Here is a 27,379-nt window from a genome sequence, read left to right as displayed (position 1 = left end):
ATATTGGTGAGAAAGCAAATTTTTACAGTCACTTTTGAAAACTGTTTAGTAGTTCTTATAAAGTTAAATATGCACTTACCATATGAAATCCCACTCTTAGGTATTTACTCCAGAGAAATGAAAAAACATTTGCAGACAGAAACCTGCACACAAATGTTTTTTTTTAAATCAACTTTATTTACAGTAGCCAAGAACTTGGAAATTTCAAATGTCTTCCAATGGCTAAATGGATAAACTGTGGTATGTTCTATGCAATGGAATACTACTCTGCAATAGAAAGGAGAAAACTACTCATACAGACAACACAGAAAAATCTCAAATGCATTATGCTTGAGTGAAAGATGTTAGTCCAAGAGGAATATGTACTCTATTATTCCATTTATATAGCATTTTTCAAAAGTCAAAATTATAGAACCGGGTTAGTTGTTGCCCAGGGCTGGGATGGCTAGAGGATTTAATTATAAAGGAGCAGCATAAGGGAATTTTTTTGGAGTGAGGGGTCTGTTTTGTATCTTGGTTGTGGTGGTGGTTTCATTAATATATATGTTTGTCCTAACTCATAAAGCTGTGTACCAAAAAGAGTGAAACTAACTATAAATAAATTTAAAAGTGAATAATAATAACGGATAAAAAGAGCAATGCTAAAAGAGATGTATTGGTCAAATTAAAGACATTCAAAATGTTTTATTAACCTAGGTGCAACTCTTTGTAAACCAAAAAAAAAAAAAAATCAGTGGTTTTCCTAAAATTGAAACTTGTTTTTTAAAGATTTTATTTATTTATTTATTTGACAGAGAGAGACAAAGCGAGAGAAGGAACACAAGCAGGGGGGAGTGGGAGAGGGAGAAGCAGGCTTCCCGCTGAGCAGGGAGCCTGATGCGGGGCTTGATCCGAGGACTCTGAGATCACGACCTGAGCCGAAGGCCGACGCTTAACGACTGAGCCACCGAGGCGCCCTAAAATTGAAACTTTTAATATTAGAAAGAATGTGTTACATTTGACTTGGTGATGATTTTATAGAGTCAACCCATTTTTATAATCAGTTTTCCAAGAATGAATCCTTAGGAGTAAAATTTTTTGATATTTTTCAAACGATTTAACCAGTTAAGACATTATTAGGGCATTACTAGATCTGGGCTTATGTATGACATCAGATGTATAAGAAAAATATTATGTAGAAATTCAGCTGAAATGTTCCCATGTGAAAATATGGCCTAAGCTATGTGATACTGCCGAGGGGAAGTCATTCTTAGAAGCTTCATTTTTCAAGTACTCCCGAGGCAATAAATTTATAACATTTTACTCATTGCTCTGCTTGTTTGAATAGAACACACTGAGCATAATCCTTTCAGTGTCTCAGGATCTTTATTAAAACACTGAATCCTAAAGCTGAAAGCAACCTGAGAAATCCCATATCTGAATATGATAGATAAAGTGAAGGGCCTAGTCATACTTACAAATATGTTATAACTATAGCATGCTTTACAAAAAAAAAATGAGCTCACATATCCTAAATTATTTGTAAAAACCCAGACTGGTAGGTAGAACATGTCATATATTCTAGCATTTTACAAATTAGGAAATAGAGGCTCATAAAAATTAAGTGACTTATGCACTAGTCCACAGTGGAGCTAAGTGTAGCACACAGGTCATCTTATTCCTATGGGCTGTCATGTCCTAAGTGAGTGGCACATTGCAAAGAGTATTAGATTAGTAAATCTTGGGGTAAGGCTAAATGACTTGTTATTTCAGTATTTAATTCCTTAATTCAGTTACCCTCCATACCTCAACCCAACAAACTTCAGTTTGCATGAAACCAGTAGCTTGCCATTTTATTTCCACAGAAATAAGAACTCAACTTTTAAAATGAAGGTTTTAACAATTCTCTTCCTGATTTTTGTGTAAATGATTAGTAACTTTGTCTATGCAGTCATTCAATACCTTGCCACTTAATAGACCGAGGTAACTAGGGTCGGTAGAGATAATGACAAGTTATCTTGCTTATAAGGTTTTATCTAGTTGTTCTGATAAAGAATAAATGTCCTATAATTTGAAAGAAAAACATTAGATCTCTTGAGCAAGGTGGCCTTCCTGCTATTGCTATGAATTTAAGGGAAAAACTAAAAAGGTCACAGCATTGTCTACTGTCAGAATGTAGACTCCAGAAATCGGTTTAGTACTCAGCATCTATATTTGGCTATAGTATCAGTGAAGAAGAACCTGCTGTGCTTTTTAATGCTTATATCATACTTGAGTACATGTAATTGTTGTAGCTAGCCAGTAGGTAAACATTCGTATATTTTATAGCAGGTATCATCACACATGAGGATCACTCATATCTTGTACTCTAGGATTTTTTATTTTTGTAGTTACAGCCCTGCAGAGAAGGATCAGAGCCATTACCCTCATTATGCATTAATGAAATGGAAGTTTATGGCCCTCCTCAGAACTCATTCCAAAAAACCTTGCTTCTAAACCCACACCAGGTGACATATTTTAGGTATTTGCCCTCTGCATCCCAGCTCCTCTCTTGACTGTAGCTGAATTATTTAGGAAAAGGAATCCCAAATTGCTCTGAAAGGTGACAGCCATGATAGTAAATGCTGCTTTGATGGATATCATCACTACTCTCTGGCCCAAAAATTCTTTAAAATTTGGTCACACTGCAGAATGCAATCCCCTTCAGAAAGTTAGTGGAGTTACTGTTCCTGAAAGTTTCAGGGAGAAACTCTACTCATCTTTCCTGTGTCCTCTCCCATATCTGATTTTCTCTAATTGGATTTCTTAACATTAGATAAGAAGATGTTTGTGTGGGCAAGAAAATAAGTCAGGTGTACAAATGGCAATAGACAGTCTTTAATTTCTTTATTGTTCAACATATTCAGAGAAAGGAAAATTATTTTTATTTCCACATCAGTGTACTTGGTTGTTTCCATACCCAGTATACTAGAATGCTTTCTGTTTGGTTTGGCTTATAGTGTTTCTGTTGTTGCTGTTTTCCTAATTTTGAAGGGACAATTTCCTTGGGAAGAGTTTTCTTTCTGTCAGCTTTTAGGAATGACAATTTCAGTGTGAACACTTCTAATAAGAACCAGAAGTTGCCTTAATCTAATTACAAGGGTTCTTTTTTATAAAATGCTCTACTAAAATTCATCCTTTTTAAGAAAAAAAAGAGTTTGACCTGCTTTTTATTGTTTCATAGGTTGTTTTCTCTTAATATTAAATACTTTGTGTATTGGCAGAAAGGATAAAGTGCATTTTAAAATTTTTCTTGTATAATTATGATGCTGTCAATTTAATTAAAAGTACATATTTTTATGTGGTTTACTTTTAGTAAAATGCACATGATTTTGAACTTTGATTTATGTACTATAGTTATTAAAAATAATAATTTTGGTTGATATTACCTAAAACAGAGATATTTTGAGTCACCAACACTTCCTTTTTATTTTTAAGCTTTTTAAGAGAGGTTTTGTTTTAATATATATATGAAGAACCCCTTTATTCAAGAAAGGAAAAATATAAGCCATCCTTTTGTTTCAGACCACAATTTCTGGCTGTAAGACATGCCAGATGCCTTGTTTGACAAAGAACAGTGAGTGTTCCTGTTGATAACTGACCATGAATATATGGCTACCACCATCTCTGGCTTTACTAGCCATAAATATTTATTTCATTGAAAGAACCTTTATTTCCCAATGTACTGACGCTAACCAGATAGAGTTTTCCTCTCTCTCTTGTTTTTTGTCCTTAAAGTTGTTACTTTTTCTGAACAAATTTAATAAATGTTTGCATTATATATAATTTTCAGTTAGAACCTGTTTCCCTTTGGCACACAAATTATTGCCCATTACTGGGAATTAGTTCAATTAAATAAATCTTGCAACTTTGAAGCACTAAAACTGTATCAAAATGGAAACATGCAAATTCTGCATACACCCAATTCTTATTCCAATTTTCAGAGTATCTTCTTTTATTTTTAGATGAATCTACGTTCTGTATTTACTGTAGAACAACAAAGGATTTTACAGCGTTATTATGAAAATGGAATGACAAATCAAAGTAAAAATTGCTTTCAGCTCATATTACAGTGTGCACAGGAGACTAAGCTGGACTTCAGTGTAGTCAGGGTAAGTATTGAGGTCGTAATTCTTGAATTTATAGTTTTTTATAAGTGATAATTGCTTAATATGAGAAAAACCATCAGAATATGGAGTCCTTAACTTTATAAACAGTTTCATTTCCCTGGTATAAAAATACTACTTTTTAAAAAATAATAAATAGAGCTAATAATTTAGTATGTATTTGTTTCTGTAAATACCTTGAAGACACTAAAACTTTTGCATCATAAACATAGCTTTAAAAACTCCCAATCCTTTGAACTAATGAATATTTTTAAGATTAGTTGCTTATCCTGTGCTTTCTTTAAACCCAGGATTAATCTGGAGATAACCTGCCAAATGATATCAGTAACACAGGCATTTACCAAGGGACTATTGTGTACCTAGCATATTTTCTTGGTGTATTTGAATTTTTTTATCAGGCATTTCTGACTTCAGTATTTTTGTCTTTTTAAGGAAAACCTGGCCTTTTTTATGAATACCCACTCCTTTTTCTCAGTAAAATGCATATATTTTAGTGAGTTAGTCAATGAGTAGGAAACAAGAAATCCCATGGAAGGAAATTTTCCTTTATCACAACCATAGTAATTCAGCTGTAAAAATCAGAGCCCTTAAACTTCTGTGAAAAGCAATGAGAAGGTGATAGGAGACAAGAGATAAATCTAACAGAATTAGTTACAGATTTTATTGAGTGCATAGGTCCTTTCATGTGTATCTGAACATGGTACAAATACTCCTGGCTTGAAAACTTATGGATTCAAAGATTTGCAACTTTCTCATCCTTGTCATTCATTAGGCTAATTTGTCAAAGAGAAAGGACATCTGGTTTTAGGTTTATGTTTCTTTTAGAGGAACTTTCAAAAGACCCTAAATATAAAAAATCTCTTGATAAGCAGAATTCTTTGGAAAATCTATTCTTGAAGACTAAAAGATATATTCACCTTTGAACAGGGAATTATGACACCAGTTCTAGGGCAAAATATCACAGGATATCGTTTTCTCATGTGCTGCGATCAACCATTATATTCAGATTCGTGTAAGAACTAGAAATATCTTCTATTTATAGATATAAATTCCCTATTTGAATTTACAGCTCGATTTTCTTCTTTACTATGAACCCTAGACTATTTAATTTTTTTTTGGTAACAGATTTGGTAAATTGTGCATAAAATAAGACAAAGTATGTTTTAAGGTCAAAGGTTGTCCTTTTAGTAAATTCAAGTCCCTATTTCCCTTTAGTAAATCTCATAGAAAAATGTTTAATTTCCTTAGAAAAAGTAAATGTGTAATATTTCAAATTGATGAGATGGTGTTTTATAAGTACAAACTCATTTTTTGGGAGTAAATTTTTTTCCTTTTTCCTTTTATTTCTTCTTCTTTTTTTTCTTTTATTTTATCATTACTTAAAAGTGAAAAGCCTTCTCAGACAGCTGCTTATGGACTATGTGACTTTTCATATTTCCAGTTTGTTATTGGAATTTCCCCCCAATAACTTACTTGATTGTACTTGAATATTGACAGTGCTGAAATACAAAGATTTATATTTATGCTCCAAATGGTATGAAATCTAAAACAATTAGAATGAGGGAAATAAATTCCTAGATTGTAGACTTACAAGTAAAATGTTATTTTAAGTTTTAAGGAATTGTCTAAAACAGATTCATTCTCTCTGTTCTAAAAGAGTGTAAGTTGTATAGAAATTCAGTCTCCCTAATCTAAATTCCAACACAATTTTGGTTGCTTTCTCCAGTCTGAGAAGAGAGTTGTTTATAGACTCATTCTATAACCTCCCCTGCTTTCAGTATTTTGCTAGGTCTATATGTTCTACTTGAAAGAGACTTTTCTTTATTATTTTAATATAGTATTTGCTGTGTTTTTCCTCAGAACTAAAATCCCATGGTACTGAGAACCTGATCCCAATGTAAAATGAACTTAAAAGGCTAAAAAATCCATGCAAAAAATAGAGTAAAGGAACAGAGAATCAAAGAAAGAGGTATAGAAAAAGGAAAACATGTTTGGAGACAGTGAATTTCATTTGATCTTAGCCAGAAGGCTGAGAAGCAATGAAGACTGAATTTCAAAGAGAGAACTAAAAGAGAATTTTATGAACTGGTGACCTAATGTCTTTCTTTTTTATGTAGTATTGCTTTGTTAGCTATAGACCCCAAATTCTCATCATGTCAATTTTGTTTGACCCATTTTCTCTCTCAACAAATGAAGCATTTGCAATGAGAATCATTTATATTCTACAAGCACTGGTAATTTTTGGATCCTGTAACTGAATGGCTTTAAGAGAAAATTCAGTTATTGGGAATGCTCACGCAATAAATTTTCTTTATTTTCAGAATTTTGAAAATATTTCTTAAGTATGCACTTTCTCACTTTAACTTCAAAGGAAAATATTGAAAATGATTGAACGCTTACTTTTTGACTCAGAGTTTCATTATGAAAATGAATTATTGCATTGTGCTATAAAATAATAATGCTCATAACATGGTAAGCTATATGGGGTGATTTTCTCCTTCACTAAAGAACTCCAAACTATTCAATTATTTCTCACATTAATTTCGTATGTTGTTTCTTCTCCTTTTTAGTGAGCAAAATTTCATGGACATTCTGTTTCGGTGCTATCAAGTTGCCTCCAATAGCAATCTCTGTCACCGATGCTCTGCTTATTTTGTTATTTCTAATTTGTTATAGATTAGAATACCAGATTTGGTGAAATCCTATATAAACTAAGAGAGAGTGTGTTTTAAGGTCAAGGGTTGTGCTTTTAATAAGGTACATGTATCCTGTGATATCTGTGTTGGCTGTGTTCTGGACAAGTGAGATTGTTAGATAGCTGAGCTTCATATGCACATGATATTCTAGTGCATTTTACTTTTTTATGAGCATGTAATGTAAATATCTAAAAACTATATAAGTAACTATATATATAGAAATATATTACATATTTATGGCTTATTTTAATAGTTTTACAGTCCATTATATATATGAATGATTACAGTTCATTATATATATCATTACAGTTCATTATATATATATGAACTATTAAAATAAGCCATAAATTTGCAATTCACTAAGATCACTCCTAAACTTCCTGCATTAAGGTATTTATAGTAATGAGAACATTTATTTGTTTTCTTAGAAATATTGCCCAGAGCTGCCCTCCAGACATAGTACTTCTTGAGTTCAAATGTTACAAATTCACTGTGCTTGAAAGTTTTTAAGTGTAATGATTGTACATTTTTAAAAACTATGAACAAATGCATTATGCTTCCTATGCATATTTTACATACTTGAAAAACCATGATACAGTAACTTATTTTGAATATTTGTAAAATTCACCTTTTTGAACCATACCTTGAAATTATATTTATCCAAAAATATTTCTATTTAAATATTTCTTTTAAGTATATATTTTAAAACCTTTCACTTTTTCTACTCTGCCTCCTTCTCCTTTGACATTTATATTTATTTATCCCTTGCTTGTAATTCTCACCTCTGCCATTTAGTAAAACTAAATGAGAGTGAGTTTAAAATTCCCATAGCCTCATGTGAAACAAAATTGAGCATCTACATCTCTGGAACATTTTCCTTGTTAGAGAAATACTAATTATAAAAATAAAATGGCCAACAAAGATGACCATTTCAGGAGTTTCTTGCCATAGTGGAAGGAGAATGTGCTTTGAGGTCAAGTAAAATTGATTTTGAATCATTGCTCCATCACTTGCTGACAGGATATCCTTCTACAAGCTAGTTAATATTTCTGAACATCAGTTTTTTCATCTGTACAATTAGAAAAAATAATCAAAGAGACTAACATATGTAAAACATGTAATGGGGATTCAGTACATGCTAGCTTTTATTTATAGTATTATAGCAACATTAATGTTGTATATTGTATAAACATCAAAAACTGAGAAATTTTTGTGGTCTCAGAAACACATCACATAAAAGTTAACCAAATACACCCTGCACCATGTTTGTGAAGGGCTAGTTTATTTAATATTTTCACTTATTTTATTTTTTTAAATTTGTAATAATGTGTTTTGATAGTTTATAATATGTTATGCATTTTAAAATAGTTACAAGGTTTACTGATCACATGGAATATAATATTTCTTATTGCATATTTCTTATTGTATAATCATGATTGAGTGTAATACTACTAAAGTACATATTTTGTAATCAAACCTGAATGCCAACTTCTTGTATTATTTTTATTAATAATGATTTTTCTGTTTATAAAAGTAATACACATTTACTATATAAAATTTGGTAAGTAGAGAAAAATATAAAGAAGGAAATAACTACCATAAATTAATGACAAACTGGGAAAAATATTTGCAACTGTGACAAAGTGTTGCTATCTCTAGTAAAAAAATTGCTTTTATAAATCAATTTAAAAAGATAAATACCCCAATATAAAAATGAATAAAATTAATGGATAAGCAATTTTATTAAAGTAATATAGTAACCATAGAAATTCAAATGAAAGCAGCAATTATATACCTTATATTAGCTCCTAGGTTAGTAAATACTACAAAAAGATAATGCAAAATATTGTTGAGGGTGTGGAGAAACCAGAACTCTTATACGTTGGAGGGTATTTTGAAAGCATCAAAAAGCCCAACACTTTCCTTTTTTTTTTTAGTACATCATTAGTTTTTGATATAATGTTCAATGATTAATTAGCACAAAGATGCATATACAATGACATGTATTTCAGTATGGTTTATAATAGTGAATAATTTTAAAAATAACCCAATAATATCTTGCAATATTAAATTAACCAAGTCATGATATATTCATAGAACAGAAGTTGTTAAACCTGAAGATTATAAGTTTGTTTAATACTATGAACATTTTCCAATGTCATTAAATGTCCTACTTTAGTATGCTTCCAATTTTTCACTGTTAAATATAAGATGAACATAATTGCATATAAACTTTGTATAAATCTATGATTATTTTAAGGATAAATTCCTAGAAATGGATTTATTAGGTCAAGGGATATAAACATTTTTAGGATTCTTGCTATAGATTAATTGAGTGGATTTTGAGGAAAGAAGCAATAATACAATTCTGTTATCTAAGTTCCTAGATATTTACTAAGAGCAAGTTCTTGAACATGTCTGAACTTATACTTTATTTTTTTTACTGTATACTTTAGTTACTTTTTCTTTTATTGTATCTTTTTTGCTTTATTTATTTTATTATTTATTTTTGTTTTTATTTCTTTTTTTAATTCAATTAGACAACATATAGTACATCATTTGTTTTTGATGTAGTGTCTTAAATTTGTATAGGCCTTACTTCTATGACAAATGAGAATACAATTTATCACATTGAAAGTGTTTTTTCCTATTTTTTTTTGTTAAGAACATTTCCATATTGTCATTTTTTATCATTACAGACGTGGGTTGGCAATAAGAGAAGAAAAATGAGTAGTAAGAATTCTGAATCAGGAGCAGCAACAACAGGAATTCTTCCTGGTACCTCTTTGACATCTCCAGACATTACAGTCAGGAATGTAGTTAACATCACTCGACCGTCAATCCAACAGTCTTCTTGGACATCTGCCAATAATGATGTCATTGTAACTGGCACATACAGTCCATCAAGTTCATCAGGTAGGCAAGGGACAACCAAACATTCAGATACACAACTTACAGAAGCACATAAAATTCCTATTCAGAAAACGGCCAGTAAAAATGATACTGAGTTTCAGTTGCACATTCCTGTTCAAAGACAAGTAGCACACTGTAAAAATGCCTCTCTGCTCTTAGGTGAAAAAACAATTATCTTGTCAAGACAGACAAGTGTGCTAAATGCTGGAAATTCAGTATACAGTCACACAAAGAAAAACTATGGAAGCTCTTCAGTGCAAGCCTCTGAGATGATGGTACCTCAAAAGCCACCTGTGTGCCACCGACCTTGCAAAATTGAACCAGTTGGAGTTCAAAGGTCATATAAGCCTGAACACACAGGTCTAGCATCACATAACTTATGTGGGCAAAAGCCACCTATTAGAGACCCTTACTGTAGAACACAAAACTTGGAAATCCGTGAGGTATTTTCACTGGCTGTTAGTGATTACCCTCAGAGAATTCTGGGAGGAAATGCCCCACAGAAGCCTAGTTCAGCAGAAGGAACTTGTTTGTCTATTGCAATGGAGACTGGAGATGCTGATGATGAGTATGCCAAAGAGGAAGAGTTGGCATCGATGGGAGCACAGATACCAAGCTACTCAAGATTTTATGAAAGTGGCAGATCCCTTGGAACAGAGAACCAAAGTACACCATTGCCTGGACCAGGAAGAAATATGCCAAATTCACAAATGGTGAATATTAGAGATTTGTCAGACAATGTACTGTATCAAAACAGAGACTACCATTTGACACCACGGACCTCATTACATACAGTAGCTACCACAATGTACAGTAATACAAATCCCTCACGGAGCAATTTTTCTTCACATTTTGCATCATCAAACCAATTGAGGTTATCACAAAACCAAAACAATTACCAGGTAAAGTATGCATTTATTTTATATGTTTTTAAAAAGTTTTGTTTGGTATAAAAAGCTGTGTTTGATATCCAGTTAAACGTGAGACCTGGCTCACTTAACTCCTATTCTGAAGTAATTTGAGAATTTTTGCTTCAAAGTGGTGGTTTCGGACCTTTGAAGAATCTTGTGCTTTCTTTGTCATGTTTAAAATAGTGAGTTTTCCCCCAATGGAATATAATCATGGAAGCTTTCTCCTGACATTTAAAACTATTTTGTTTAGGAAATAGTAGTCTTATGGGAAGCATGGCATTTCCCATCACTAAAATAGGACTAAATTGATTCTTCTCAGCCCCTTTAACATAGATTATTCCTGTAATGGCTTTTAGTTGAAGTTTGGGAAGCTGTCACCAGATGAGTGGTGCTTTCTCTGGATACATGGCAAGGCAAGTCAATCATTTCCCCAAGAGATGATGGCTAAGAAGTCAGAGTATGCAGTAACTCAGCCAACTGCTTTTTCTAAAAGTAAATGCTTTACTAAAACATCAAGTGGAATGTTGATCAAGTTTTAAAAGTGTTTGTAGGGAAGAGACATTCAGAGTAAAATTTAAAGCAACTTTAGTCCTGTGCAAAAAATAAATATTATTTCTTCACTATTTCACATATTCAGTTGTTTAGATGTGCTTTAAATAATCCCAACAGTGATGTATGTGGAGGCCCACCTCAGAATATCTCCTAAGGCCATAGATTTCTCTGAAAAAAATGTTTCTGAGAATTTGAATAGCAGGGCATGGAAGTTTGCTATTTTTCCTTGCTACTGGCTGGACCCTTTGAATTTTTCAACCACAGTATTTAGGTTTAATGTGGACTTAAAGTCCTTCCAGGCTATTCTCAACCAATATAAGGAACCAGTTTCTCTTAACTCCCTCCATCTTATAGCTCCCTGCTTCAAAATGAAAAACAGTAACAGAGTATAGGAAGAATCTCTCTGGTGCCTAGCCCTAACATAAGAGGACTCTATCATCATCATTAGTATTCATTTATTATAGAGAATCTACTCATTTTTTCTGTTTGTTCTTTTCTAAAGCATGCTTAAAGTAACATTGAATCATACCATTAAAATCTTCTACAAAACCAGCTTTAATTCACCTTCTCTTTTGTACTTCTTTACCCCTTTAGTGTTGTTCTTAATAATATTAATGACAATAAAATTTACCATTTTTGAAGGACTTCCACACACCAAGCATCATTAGTCACTTTATGTACCTGATTTCATTTAATCTTCTAGACATATAGGCCACTCTGGACATATAGATATTTTATATATATTTCAATAACTTGTCCAGGATCATATAGCCAGTAAGTACATGACAGAACCAGTATTCCGACTAAGAAATATATCATGTGTATATTTTTCTGCTTTATCTAACAGCCTAATTATTTCAAGTGTGTTAGAATTATTTGGAAGCTTGAAAGTGCAGTTTAATTTTTATTTTTTCATAAGCCAAACACTCCCTTAAAAATAACTTAACCTATGCCTTTTTATAGTCTTTTTTTTTCCTGACAGAACTTTTAAAGGAATTAAATTTCTTTTATATAAAAGAAACTCTTTAAAAGGAATAAAACTTAGCAAATTTTTGAATAGTAATCTCTTTATTTTTTTATTTTTTTAAAGATTTTATTTATTTATTTGACAGAGAGAGACAGCGAGAGCAGGAACACAAGCAGGGGGAGTGGGAGAGGGAGAAGCAGGCTTCCTGCTGAGCAGGGAGCCCGATGTGGGACTCAATCCCAGGACCCTGGGATCCTGACCTGAGCTGAAAGCAGACGCTTAACGACTGAGCCACCCAGGCACCCAATAGTAATCTCTTTAAAGAAAGGCAGTCTGACATAACAATGACGAGCATTGACTTAGAGACTGATAGACTTGGATTCAAATTTAGGTTCTGCCACTTCCCACTTGTGTGACCTCAGGCAAGTGACACAACTTCTCTGTGTAAATGTGTCCTCAGTTGTATAATGTAGTTAATAATATCTATTTCACAGGAAAGCTGTGACATGATTATGTCACAATCAGTGCAAGGCTACTTGTGCATTCCCTGGCACATAAACTTTACTTTTGTTGTTGTAGTTGGAAAGTTAATGAAGATCTGCTGGTCCAAGTCTCCTTTGCATTCAATTTCAAGTAAAATATTGCAGAGTCCACGATTATGACAGGGTAGTTGAAGAAGAAATAGCTATAGTGCTGGCTGAAAAAAGACTGGAGATTAGCCATCAACTTTACCATAATCGATGTACTTACTCTTATTTATATTATACTGGACGTTCTCCAACTTGACCTTAGACAGTATGGTAAAGGGTGTTTGCAGAGAACCCTTGGGGCATCACTTTGCCCCACCTTTCTTTTAATTAGTTGAGATCTGGAGAAATCAAAGCAGCCTGAGGAAGTGTAGTCCATGAAAATGTCTTAGTCCATTCGGACTGCTATAACAAACATACTATAGACTGGGTGGATTAAACAACAAACATTTATTTCTCACAGTTCTGGAGGCCAAGAAACCCAAGATCAAGGCACTGACAGATTCGGTAACTGGTAAAGGGATGCTTCCTACTTCATAAATGACCGTCCTCACTGTGTCCTCATATGGCAAAAGGGGCAAAGGAGCTCTCTGGGTTCGCTCTTATAAGGAAATTAATCCCATTCATGAGGGCTCCATTCTCATGACCTAATCACCTCTCGAAAGCCCAACCTCGAAACACGATCACACTGGGGATTAGGTTTCAACATATGAATTCAGCTGAGGTATAAACATTTAGCCCATGGTAGTTATTCTATAAGATTTTGTTGAAGTTCTATTACCAAGCTATATTACTGTTAGGTGAGGACTTAGAAAAATAGAACCTATGGGGCGCCTGGGTGGCTCAGTCAGTTAAGCGTCTGCCTTCGGCTCAGGTCATGATCCCAGGGTCCTGGGATCGAGTCCTGCATTGGGCTCCCTGCTCTGTGGGGAGCCTGCTTCTCCCTCTCCTACCCACTTGTGCTCTCTCACTATCTCTCTCTCTCTCAAAAAATAAATAAAATCTAAAAAAAAAAGAAAAGAAAAATAGAACCTATGGCTATATTGGCAACTTTCTAGCTATGAAACTACAAACAATTCTCATTAGTTTCTGACTTTAGGATATATAACAGAGATATCTGCCTCTTCTTCCTGTTACACCAGGTATCTTCAAGCTGAGGTCCTATTCCTGGAAGATAGTCTAGTTCCAAGTGATCTAGGTGAGTGAGTACAAATTGAAGGAATCCTAGAGGATGCTGAAAGGAAGCTCTGTTTTGGAACCTCTTGGGAATTCAATATTAAGTGTTGAAGTGGTAGTAAGGAAACTGTCAGGGGGTGGCTATATCAGGATACCATAGTTCACTTCTAATTTTTTTCTTTACAGGCCAATTTATTTCATTTTGTATACACTTTTTTTGTACTTTCAAGTTTCTATTTAAATTCCAGTTAATATACAGTGTAATAATAGTTTTAGGTGTAGAATTTAGTGATTTATCATTTACGTACAACACCCAGTGCTCATTCACAAGTGTCCTCCTTAATACCCATTGCCCATTTAACACATACCCCCACCCACCTGCCCTCCAGCAGCCCTCAGTTTGTTCTCTATAGTTAAGAGTCTGTTTTATGGTTTGCCTCTCTCTTTTCTCCCCCATGTTCATTTGTTTTGTTTCTTAAATTCCACATATAAGTGAAATAATATAGTACTTGTCTTTTTCTGACTGATTTATTTCTCTTCAAATAGTACTCTCTAGCTCCATCCGTGTCATTGCAAATGGCAAGTTTTCATACTTTTTATGGCTGAGTAATATTCCACTGTGTATAAATGCCACTTCTTCTTTATGCTTTCATTGATAGACATTTGGGCTCTTTCCATAATTTGGCTATTGTTGATAATGCTGCTATAAACATCAGGATGCATATATCCCTTCAAATCAGTATTTTTGTATCCTTTGGGTAAATACCAATAGTGCAATTGCTAGATGGTAGGGTAGTTCTATTTTTAACATTTTGAAGAACCTCCATACTCTTTTCCAGACTGGCTGTACTGGTTGCATGCCCACCAAGAGTGTAAGAGGGTTCCCCTTTCTCTGCATCCTCACCAACACCTGGTGTTTCCTGTGTTGTTAATTTTAATGTTTCTGACAGCTGTGAGGTGATATCTCATTGTAGTTTTCATTTGTATTTCTCTGATGATGAGTGATATTGAGCATCTTTTCATGTGTCTGTTAGCCACCTGTATGTCTTCTTTGGAAAAATGTCTATTCATGTCTTCTACCTATTTGTTAACTGGATTATTTGTTCTTTGGGTTTTGATTTTCATAAGTTCTTTATATGTTGTGGATACTAACCCTTTATCAGTTACATCATTTGCAAATATATTCTCCCATTCCATAGATTGCCTTTTAGTTTTGCTGTTTGTTTCCTTTGCTGTTTAGAAGCTTTTTATCTTGGTGAAGTCCCAATAATTCATTTTTGCTTTTTTCCCCTCACCTTCAGAGATGTTTCTAGTAAGAATTTGCTATGACCAATGTCAAAGAGTTTATGGTCTGCTTTTTCTTATAGGATTTTGGTAGTTTCCTTTATCACATTTAGGTCTTTCATCCATTTTGAATTTATTTTTTGTGTATTGTGTAAAAAACTAGTCCAATCTCACTCTTCTGCATGTTCCTGTCCAGTATTCCCACCATTTGTTGAAGAGATTTTTTTCCATTGGATATTCTTTCCTTTGTTGAATATCAGTTGATATAGTTGTAGGTTCATTTCTGTGTTTTCTATTCTGTTCCATTGTTCTATGTGTGTTTTTCTACCAGTCCCATGCTGTCCTCATTACTACAGCTTTGTAATATAACTTGAAGTCTGAAATTGTGATATCTCCAACTTTCCTTTTGTTTTTAAGATTGCTTTGGCTATTCATGGTCTTTTGTGGTTCCATACAAATTTTAGGATAGTTAGTTCCAGTGCTGTGAAAAATGCTGGTGGTATTTTGATAGGGACTGTATTAAGTATATAGATTGCTTTAGGTAATATCCACATTTTTTTAAAGACTTTATTTATTTATTTGACAGAGAGAGACACAGTGAGAGAGGGAACACAAGCAGGGGGAGTGGGAGACAGAGAAGCAGGCCTCTCGCTGAGTGGGGAGCCCGATGTGGGGCTTGATCCCAGGACCGTGGGATCATGACCTGAGCCAAAGGCAGACACCCAATGACTGAGCCACCCAGGCGCTCCAGTATCCACATTTTTAATAATATTTGATTTTCCAATCCATGAGCCTGGAATATTTTTCTATTTCTTTGTGTCTTCCTCAATTTCTTTCATAAGTGTTTTACACTTTTCAGAGTACAGATCTTTTACCTGTTTGATTAGGTCTATCCCTAGGTATCCTATGGTTTTTGGTGCAATTGTAAATGGGATCAATTCCTTGATTTCTCTTTCTGCTGCTTTATTATGGGTGTATAAAACTGAAACAGATTTCTCTATGTTGATTTTGTATCCTATGACTTTAGTGAATTTGTTTATCAGTTCTAACAATTTTTTTGGTGACATCTCTTGGGTTTTTTACATAGAATGTCATGTTGTCTGCAAATAGTGGAATTTTGACTTTGTCTTTGCTGATTTGATGCCTTTTATTTCTTTTGTTGTCTACTTACCGAGACTAGGACTTCCAGTGCTATGTTAAATCACAGTGGTGAGAGTGGCCAACCCCTGTTTTGTTCTTGACTGTAAAGAAAAAACTCTCAATTTCTCCCCATTGAGGATGATATTAACTTTGTGGTTTTTGTATACGGTCTTTATGATGTTGAGGTATGTTCCCTCTATCCATACTTTGCTGAGGGTTTTATCAAGAATGGATGCTATGGTGAGTGCTGTGAATTGTGCAAGACTGTTGAATCACAGATCTGTACCTCTGAAACAAATAATGCAATATATGTTAAGAAAAAAGAAGAAGAAGAAGATAGCAGGAGGGGAAGAATGAAGGGGAGTAAATCGGAGGGGGAGATGAACCATGAGAGATGATGGACTCTGAAAAACAAACTGAGGTTCTAGAGGGGGGGGGGGGGGGGGGGATGGGTTAGCCTGGTGATGGGTATTAAAGAGGGCACATTCTGCGTGGAGCACTGGGTGTTATGCACAAACAATGAATCATGGAACACTACATCAAAAACTAATGATGTAATGTATGGTGATTAACATAACAAAATTTTAAAGAAAAAAAAAGAATGGATGCTGTAATATTTTTTTTAATTTTTTATTGTTATGTTAATCACCATATATTACATCATTTGTTTTGGTGTAGTGTTCCATGATTCATTGTTTGTTCATAACACCCAGTGCTCCATGCAGAATGTGCCCTCTTTAATACCCATCACCAGGCTAACCCATCCCCCTACCCTCCTCCCCTCTAGAACCCTCAGTTTGTTTTTCAGAGTCCGTCATCTCTCCTGGTTCGTCTCCCCCTCTGACTTACTCCCCTTCATTCTTCCTCTCCTGCTATCTTCTTCTTTTTCTTTTTTCTTAAAATATGTTGCGTTATTTGTTTCAGAAGTACAGATCTGTGATTCAACATTCTTACACAATTCACAGCGCTCACCGTAGCACATACCCTCCCCAATGTCTATCATCCAGCCACCCCATCCCTCCCACCCCCGACCACTCCAGCAACCCTCAGTTTGTTCCTGAGATTAAGAATTCCTCATATCAGTGAGGTCATATGATACATGTCTTTCTCTGATTGACTTATTTCACTAAGCATAACACCCTCCAGTTCCATCCACGTCATTGCAAATGGCAAGATCTCATTCCTTTTGATGGCTGCATAATATTCCATTGTATATATACCACATCTTCTTTATCCATTCATCTGTCGATGGACATCTTGGCTCTTTCCACAGTTTGGCTATTGTGGACATTGATGCTATAAACATTGGGGTGCACGTACCCCTTCGGGTCCCTACATTTGTATCTTTGGGGTAAATACCCAGTAGTGCAATTGCTGGATCGAATGGTAGCTCTAATTTCAACTGTTTGAGGAACCTCCATACTGTTTTCCAGATGGATGCTGTAATATTGAATCACTCTTGCAAACCAGGATAAATTCCAGTTGAAAGATTTTTTAATATATTGTTGGATTCATTTTGCTAGTAACTTATTGAGAATTTTTACATCCATGTTCGTTGGTGATATTGGCCTGTAGTTCTCTTTTTTTGTGGAGTCTTTGGTTTTGGAATCAGGGTAATGCTGGCCTTGTAGAATGAGTTGGGAAGTTTCTTTCCATTTCTACCTTTTGGAACAGTTTGAGAAGAATAGGTATTAACTCTTTTTTTAAGTGTTTGGTAGAATTCACTTCTGAAGCTACTTGGCCATGGTATTTCAGAGAGATTTTTGATTACTGATTCAATTGCTCTGCTAGTTATCAGTCTGTTCAAGTTTTCTATTTCTTCCTCTTTCAGTTTTGATAGTTTGTAAGTTTCTAGGAATTTATCCATTTCTTCCAGATTGCCCAGTTTGTCGGCATACAGTGTTCATAACATTCTTTTATAATTGTTTGTATTTCTGTGGTGTTGGTTGTGATTTTCCCTCTCTCTTTAGTGATTTTATTTATTTGGGTCCATTCTCTCTCTCTCTCTCTCTCTTTTTTGGTAGGTCTGGTAGGGGTTTATCAGTTTTATTAAGGTTTTCAAAGAATCAGCTCCTGGTTTCATTGAGCTATTCTACTTTTTTGTTTGTTTGTTTCTATATCATTTACTTCTGCTCTAATCTTTATTATTTTCCTTGTTATGCTGGCTTTAGGCTTCATTTGTTGTTCTATTTCTAGCTCCTTCATGTTTAAGGTTAGGTTGTTTATTTGAATTTTTCTTGCTTCTTGAAGTAGGCCTGTATTGCTACATACTTACATTTTATGTCCGCTTTTGCTGCATCCCAAAGGTTTTGGACCTTCGTGTTTTCATTTTCATTTGTTTCCATGTTATTACTTCATTGATTTCCTGGTTGACCCATTCATTCTTTAGTAGGATGTTCATTATCCTCCATGTATTTTTGGTCTTTCCAATTTTTTTCTTGTGGTGGACTTCAAGTTTCATAGCATTGTGTTCAGAAAATATGCATGCTATGATCTCAATTTTTTTTATTTGTTGAGGCTTGATTTGTGACCCAGTATGTTATCTATTCTGGAGAAAGTCCCATGTGCACTTGAAAAGACTGTATTCTGCTGCTTTAGGATGGAATGTTCGGAAGATATCTCTTAGGTCCATCAGGTCCACTGTGTCATTCAAAGCCATTGCTTCCTTGTTAATTTTCTTTTTAGATGATTTGTCCATTGATGTAAGAGGAGTGTTAGAGTAACTACTGTTATTGTATTATTATCAGTGAGTTCCTTTATGTTTGTTATTAATTGTTTTATATGTGTAGGTGCTCCCAATTTGGGTCTATCATTGTTTACAATTGTTAGATCTTGGATAGACCTCTTTATTATGATGCTACCTTTCTTCTACTGTCACAATTTTTGGTTTAAAATCTAATTTCTCTGATATAAGTATGGCTACTCTGGCCTTCTTTTGACATCCATTTGCATGATAAATCTTTCTCTCCTCACTTTCAGTCTGCAGGTGTATTTAGGTCTAAAATGAGTCTCTTGTAGGCAGCATAGAGATATAGATGGGTCTTTTTTCTTCTCTTCCCCTATGATCCTCTGCCTTGTTTCTCAAATTCCACATATCTGTGAGATCATATGATAATTGTCTTTCTCTGATTGACTTATTTTGCTTAGCATAATACCCTCTAGTTCTACCCACATCATTGCAAATGGCAAGGAAAAAATGAAAGAAGGCAAAACCAGAGAGGGAGACAAACCATAAGAAACTCTTAATCTCAGGAAACAAACTGAGGGTTGCTGGAGTGGAGGGGGGTGGGAAGGATGGGGTGGTTGGATGATGGACATTGGGGAGGGTATGTGTTGTGGTGAGCGCTGTGTATTGTGTAAGACTGATGAATCACAGACCTGTACCCCTGAAACAATACATTATATGTTAATAAAAAAAGAAAGAAAATGTAAAGAAGAAAGCTTGTTTAGTAGAGTCAGATAATACTCTAAAAAAAAAAGATACAGGTGGGTGTCTTGTTTCTTTTATCCATTCTGACATTTAGTCCATTTACATTTAGAGTGAGTATTGATAGCTATGAATGTAGTGACATTTATTACTTGTTTTCTTGTTTCTGGAGATTTTCTCTATTCCTTTCTAGTCTTTGTCACTTTTGGTCTTTGTTTCCAACTCAGAGACTCTCCTTTAATATTCCTTGCAGGGCTGGTTTAATGGTCACGAACTCCTTTCATTTTTGTTTGTCTCTGAAATTCTTTATCACTCCTTCTCTTCTGAATGATAGTCTTGCTGGATAGAGTATTCTTGGCTGCATATTTTTTTTTTCCATTCAGCATGTTGACTGTAATATGCCACTTTCTTCTTGCCTGCCACATTTCTGTGAAGAAATCTGCTGCTAACCTTATTTGTCTCCCCTTGTAAGTTAGGGACCTTTTTGCTTTGCCACTTTTAGGATTTTTTTTCTTTATCTCTATATTTTGCAAATTTAACTATGATATGTCTTGGTTTTGACCTGCTTTTGTTTATTTTGATGGGAGTTCTCTGTGCCTCCTGGATTTGGATGTCTGTTTTCTTCCACAGATTAAGGAAGTTTTCAGCTATAATTTCTTCAAATAAACCTTCTGCTCCCTTTTCCTGCCCTTCTTCTTCTGGGATTCCTATGATATGAATGCTATTCTTTATGGAGTTACTGAGTTCCCTTCGTGTACTTTCATGATCCAAGATTTTTCTTTCCCTCCTTTTTGCAGCCTCATTACTTTGCATAATTTTATCTTCTATATCACTTATTCTTTCCCTGCTTCTTCCATCCTTGTGGTCACTATATCCAGCTGGTTTCAAACCTCAGTTACTGCATTTTTCATTTCATTTCATCCTGATCAGCTTTTAGCTCTTTATTTCTGCCGTAAGGGATTATGTGATGTTTTCTATGCTTTTCTTAAGCCCACCCTGTATCCTTATGATTGTTGCTTTAAATTTTCGATTAGGCATATTACTTATATCTGTTTTCAATAGATCCCTAGCCATGACTTTATATTGTTCTTTCTTTTAGGATGAATTCCTTCTCTTGGCATTATGTCTAGGTCTCTGTTTTCTCTGTGTTAGGAAATCCTGTTGTTTTCTGCTCCTGTGGGTAATGGTTTTATGGAAAAGAGGTCATATGGTATCCAGGGCCTGGTGCTTCAGCAGGTGTCTCTGGTGTATGCTGTGTGCACTCTGCTGCTGTGTTGTGGCTACTCTATCTCTCAGGTCAGTCCTCTGCAGAGTTTCTCCTTGCCTCAGTGGGGAGTGTTTGGATCTTGGCCAGAGTGTGGCAAGTTTTAACTAGATATGCTCTTGTCCACTTGTTAAAAGAGTCCTGATGCTATTTCTACTAGAGCTGAAGCTTTTCAGACTCTATGGTCAGTGGACATGGTGCATTTGGGGGTATGTGCTGATCTTCTCTCAGCAGAGCCCACTCTGCTGGTTCCCAGGCACACTTGCCCAAGAAAAGCAGTACCAGGAGAGTGCGGGGGGTGGGGGGTGGGGTGCGTGGTGTAAGCAGTTTAGTCAGCCAGTGTTGGCACACTGCTGTTTACTGATGTCAGTTTACGTTGGGGGATGGGGCCAGAAATGGCACCAGCCATCTCCTTGGTTCCTGGAGAGGGGAGTTTGCACTTGCTGCTGTCTGGGAAGCCCTCCCAAAAGAGATAACCATTTCCCTTTGTGAATCCCAGTCATCCTTCAGATTGCTGCCTTCATGCTGTCTGTGTCTGGGTTGCTTGCTCACCTGGAGCAGCACAGTGCACATTGGGCTCAATCCTAGCCAGGCTGGCTGAGTTTTAAAACTCCAAACTTTAGGAACTTGGTGTGGTGGTGACCCACACTGGTCTTCTAGCGGAGGGTCTTGCTGTGCTGGGACTGATGCAAGTTTGACCCAGAAGGGCATTCGCACCAAAGTTCAGGAGTGTGGGGTTTGGAGTAAAGTACAGTAAAGAGCCAGTGTCTAGGTTAGCTGCCCTTAGCAGGTGCCTCTCTGCCTATGCTGAGGGCTGGGGGAGAGAAAGGCACCTTGCAGCTCCTTTGTCCCAGGAAAGGCAATGCCACCTCTCTCAGATGCACTCCAAGAAGGGGGAACCATCTCAACCAGTGTGTCCCGTGGGATCCTCAGATTGTGTCTTCTGCCCCCAAGGTATCTGCCTGCCTTCTCTACAGGAGCACTATGGTGCCCTCAGGGGTCTATACCAGCCACACTGAAGACCTCTAAACTTGTCTTTGAGCCCTGTTAGTTGCAAAACCTCAGGAAAATCAGCCCCTCTTTTTTTTCCCCCAGTCAATAGCTTTGGGGAAGTGTTTTCCTTGTGTGATCCCCTGTATGCTCCTCTCTCTCCTGCTGGTGACCTGGGCTCCCTCACCTCTTCAGCACCTGCAATCTTTTTCTCCCCCAAACCACATCTTTGCATCTCCTTTCCATGATGTTGCCTCTTCTCTCCCTCTAGTTGTGCAGTTTGTTCTGGCAGTCCTCAAATCAATTTCTTGGGTATTCAGAATGAGTTGATACTTATATAGCTGTGTTCAAAGGATGAGTCAAGCCTAAGGTCCTCCTACTACTCTATCATCTTAGCTTCTCTCCTTTCCAGTTCTATCTTAAAGCAACAACAATAACAACAAAAAACCAAAACCTTTCTAGACTTAATTCACTCCTTTGGGGCCACATTGTGGCCATATTGGTCTCCAAAGTGCCATTCACTTTTTACGATATGTCTATGTCAGTTCACCTATTTATTTTAAGAGTACTGTGATGATTGAAAATTAATAATTGATGATCATTAAATGAAGATAATGGAGCATTGTGGGAAACAGGTGCTATAAATACAAGGTATTTTGTTGCAGTTATTAAAGTGGCTTACCAATTAACTGTATTTCCATCTCTCATCGACTTCATAAGGACTTAGGAATTAATAGTAGTAGAGTACTTTGAGTTTCCTTTATTTGTTTTTGTTTTTGTTTTTTTTGTTTGTTTCTAGGAACCTTTAATGACTCTTTAAAAGGTACTTTATAAAACAATGCATCTTTATCAGTGAAAGTGCTTTGGTAGTGCACTCCAACATTCTTTAAGTATTTGTGAACTTCAGTGTATTTTTAAAAATCAATATGAAAATTTAATAGTTGTAGAAACTTTAAAATCATGGAATTCTCAACCAATACAAATGGTATTGTGATCTGAGAAAAGTGAAGGTCAGTAATCAATGACTTTGCTAAAATAACTCTCAGGCAAATATTTGACTTAAAAAAATAGTAATATGTTTTGAATGGGTATAGTTACCAGGGATCATTTGTGAACAAATTCATTGAAACAAAATTCATATAGTATAGAATTCACACATTAAAATTATACAGTTGAGTCATTTTTTTCACAGGGTTGTTCAAATAGCACCACAACCTAATTTTAGAATATATTATCACCTCAAAAATGAACTACCTACCCATTAGCATGCCAAATCCCCCATCCCAGCACTAGACAATCACTAATTATTTTTCTGTCTCTATGAATTCACTTATTCTGGATATTTTTTTGCATCTTTTTTTTAAAGTTTTTATTATTTATTCATTTGAGAGAGAAAGGGAGAGAGAGCGAGAGCATGAGCAGAGGGGACAGTCAGAATGACAGGGAGAAGCAGACTCCCTGCTGAGCAGGGAGCCCAGCGCAGGGGTTGATCCCAGGATCCAGGTATCATGGCCTGAGCCGAAGGCAGACACTTAACTGACTGAGCCACTCATGCACCTCTATTCTCTTTTTTAAAAAAGATTTTATTTGACATAGAGAGAGCACAAGCAGGGGGAGTGGCAGGCAGAGGGAGAGGGAGAAGCAGGCTCCCCACTGAGCAGGGAGCCCGATGCGGGGCTTCTCTGGGATCATGACCTGAGCTGAAGGCAGACATTTAACTGACTGAGCCACCCAGGTGCTCCCCAGGCACCTCTATTCTGGATATTTTAAATGGACTTATACAATATGTGGCCTTTTGTAACTGGCTTCTTCCAGTTAGCATGTTTTCAAGGTTTGTCTATGTTGTAATATGTATCAGCACTGCATTATTACATTTTTCTATGATATTCACTTGTGTGTATATAGCATGTATGGTTTATCTGTTCATTAGTTAATGGACATTTGGTTTGTTTCCACATTTGTTTTTTATGAATAATGCTGCTAGGAGCATTCGTACACAAATTTTTGTGTGGACATGTTTTCAAATCTCTTGGGTATATATCTGGGAGTGGATTTCTAATTCATTTTGTAAATCTATGCTTAAAATTTTGAGGAACTGCCAAAATTTTCCCAGACATAGCTGTACCACATGAAACTCCCACCATCATTATATAAGGTGTCCAGTTTCTCCCCATCTTGATCAACAATTGTTATATCAGTCATTGATTATAACCACTATTATTGGTGTAAAATATCTAATAGAATTTTTGATTTGCATTGTCTAATAGCTAATGATGTAACCTTTTGATGTGCATATTGGCCATTTGAATATCTTATTTGGAAAAATGTCTGCAAATAATTTCTCCTTTTTTCAATTGTTTATTATTTTTTTCTTACTGAATTGTAAGTGTTCAATTATTTACATATTTACTACACCAGTCCTTATCAGAGATATGGCTTGCAAATATTTTCTCCCGCTTCATATTTTGCCTTTCTCAAGGGAATTGTTTATACAGAAACATTTTTAATTTGATGAAGTTCAATTTATCTATTGTTTCTATTGTCACTTGTATTTTTGTGTTGTATCATAAGCCAGAATAACAAAGACTGACTCCTACTTTTTTTTTCCTAAGGATTTTATACTTGTGTCTCTTACATGTAGGATTTTCATCTGTTTTGAGATAGTCCTTGTGTATGGTGTGAGGCAGGAGTCTATCTGGATTCTTTAGTTTATGGATATCCAGCTGTCCCAACCCCATTTGTTGTAAAGATGATACATTCCCCTTTGGATGGGCTTATCAACCTTCTTAAAATCAATTAATTATGTGTAAGAGTTTATTTCAGGACCTCAATTCTACTTCATTGATATATATGTTTATCCTTATGCTAATATCACACTATTTGCTAGTACCATGCTATTTTTGTCGCTGTAGCTTTGTGGTACATTTTGAAATTGAGAAATACGAGTCCTCCAACTGTGTTCTACTTTTTCTAAGTTATTTTGGCTATTCTGGATCCCTCAGATCTGTATATGAATTTTAGGTTCAGCCTATCAATTTCTGCAAAAAAAAAAAACTTAGCTAGAATTTTAATAGAGGTAATGTTCAGTCTGCAGATCAATTTGAGTAGTTTTGCCATATTTATAATATTCTGTCTTCAGATCCATGAACATGTATGCCTTTCCACTTATTACACCTTTTTAAATTTTTTAACAATGTGTTCTACTTTTCAGTAGTTAAAGCTTGCACTTATTTTGTTAAATTTATTCTTAAGTATATAATTTTTTGATCCTATTTTAGATGGAATTTCTTAGTTTTATTTTTTATTGATTTTTGTATACTGAACTTATATCCTGAAAGTGTGCTGAACTAAAGTATTATGATAAACACTAGTGGATCCCTTAGGGTTTTCTATATATACAATCATGCCATCTACAAGCACAGATGTAGTCCCACTTGTTTTTTTTTTTTAAGATTTTATTTTTAAGTAATATCTACACTCAACATGGGGCTCAAACTCACAACCCTAAGATCAAGAATTTCATGCTTGGGGCACCTGGGTGGTTCAGTCAGTTAAGCATCTGACTTTGGCTGAGGTCATGATCTCAGGGTCCTGGGATCAAGCCCCATGTCAGGATCCCCACTCAGCAGGGAGTCTGCTTCTCCCTCTGCCCTCCCGCCTGCTCATTTTCTCTCTCCCACTCAAATAAATAAATAAAATCTTAAAAAAAGAATCACATGCTTCACTGACTGAGCCAGCTGGGTGCCCCTAGTCCCACTTACTTATTTTTTATTGCATTACTTGTGCTTTATGTATCATATACAAAAGAAATCATTGCCAAGACCCAGGTCAAGGAGCTTATTTCCTATCTTTTCTTCTAGGAGTTTTATGGCTTCCAATCTACCTTTAAGTCTTTAATCCTTTTTGAGTTTATTTTTGTAAGTGGCATAAGATAGAAGTCTGGTTTCGTTATTTTGCAAGTGAATATGCAATTCTTCCAGCACCATTTATTGAGATTGTGTTTTCTTCATTGAAAATTCTTGGATTTCTTGTTAAATATTAGTTGATCATATATGCATTAACTCATTTCTATGGTCTCAATTCTATTCCATTTGTCTATGTGTTTTTTTGCCAGTATCAAACTGTTTTGATTACTGTAGTTTTTAATATAGCTTGAAGTCATGAAGTATGATGCCTCCCACTTTGTTCTTTCTCAGGAGTGCTTTGGCTGTTTGGGGTCTTTGGTGGTTCCACATAAATTTTAGGATTATTTTCTACTTTAGTAAAAAAAAAATGCCATTGGAATCTTGATAGAGATTGCATTGAATCTATAGATGGATTTGGGTTGTTTGGACATTTTAACAATATTAATTCTTCCAAAACATGAACATAGGATACTGTTTCATTTATTTGTGTTTTTTCTGATATCTTTTATCAATGTCATGTAGTTTTTAGAGTAGAAGTATTTTACCCTTTTGGTTAAGTTTGTTCCTAAGTATTTTATTGTTTTTGATTCCATTGAAAATGGGATCATTTTATTTCTTTTCAAATTTCAATTTGTTGTTAGTATATAGAAATATTACTGATTTTTATATGTTAATTCTTTTCTTGCAACTTTACTGAATTTGTTGATTGGATCTAGCATTTTGTGTGTGTGAAGTCTTTAGGGCTTTCCATATATAGTATCATGTAATCTCCAGATAGAGCCAATTTTATGTCTTCTTTTCCAATTCTGATGCCTTTTTCTTTTCTTACCTGATTGCTGTGGCTAGGATTTCCAGTACTAGGTTAAATAAGTGTGATGAGTGGGCACCACTGTCTTATTCCTGATCCTAGAGGAAAAGCTTTAAACCATTGACTATTGAGTATAATGCTATTTGTGGACTTTTCATATATGGCTTTTTTAAATGTTGAGATCTCTTTCTTCTATGCCTAATTTAAGACATTTTAGCATTAACAGATGTTGAATTTTGTCAAATGCTTTTTCTGCATCTACTAACATGATTATATGATTTTCATTCTATTAATGGATGCATTGTATCACATTGATTTGTGTATGTTGAACCATTTTTGCATCTCAGGGATAAATCACACTTGATTATGGTGAAAAATACTTTTATTGTGCTGTTGAATTTGGTTTGCTGGTATTCTATTTTAGTTTATTTTTAATTTTTATATCTTGGACATAAAGATTTAAACTTAGGGCCTTCACCAGCCTCCCTCTACTGTGTCTCAGTTTTTCTCAGGCTTCCTTTGCTCACCACTGAGGTGGGGTGGCTGCAGGTGGGGTGGGGTGTGAGAGATCACATGCTGGCATTTGGTGAATTTTCTCTTAAGGTTTAATTTTGGATAAAATACCATTTATTTTTTTCTTTCATGGATTGTGCTTTTTTTTTTACTGTATCTAA

At 35.1% G+C, this 27,379-nt stretch overlaps 1 protein-coding gene across 2 annotated transcripts in view; it reads left to right on the top strand.

The window, feature by feature from the left end:
* HDX (highly divergent homeobox) overlaps positions 1–27,379 on the top strand; it is a 315,446-nt gene that overhangs the window by 86,568 nt on the left and 201,499 nt on the right. For both annotated transcript variants that reach the window (XM_073880879.1, XM_025852756.2), the window contains exons 2-3: positions 3,984–4,130; positions 9,541–10,656. In XM_073880879.1, the coding sequence (XP_073736980.1) occupies positions 3,984–4,130; positions 9,541–10,656 (1,263 nt within the window). The remainder of the gene's footprint in view (positions 1–3,983; positions 4,131–9,540; positions 10,657–27,379) is intronic.

This window comes from Callorhinus ursinus, unplaced genomic scaffold (assembly GCF_003265705.2).
Source record: "Callorhinus ursinus isolate GAN/ISIS: 27379988/994484 unplaced genomic scaffold, GSC_fseal_2.0 scaffold40, whole genome shotgun sequence".
In the NCBI taxonomy this organism is placed as follows: Eukaryota; Metazoa; Chordata; class Mammalia; order Carnivora; family Otariidae; genus Callorhinus; species Callorhinus ursinus.
The sequence above is the reverse complement of the archived record's forward strand: the minus strand, read 5'-3'. Positions and strand labels throughout refer to the sequence as shown.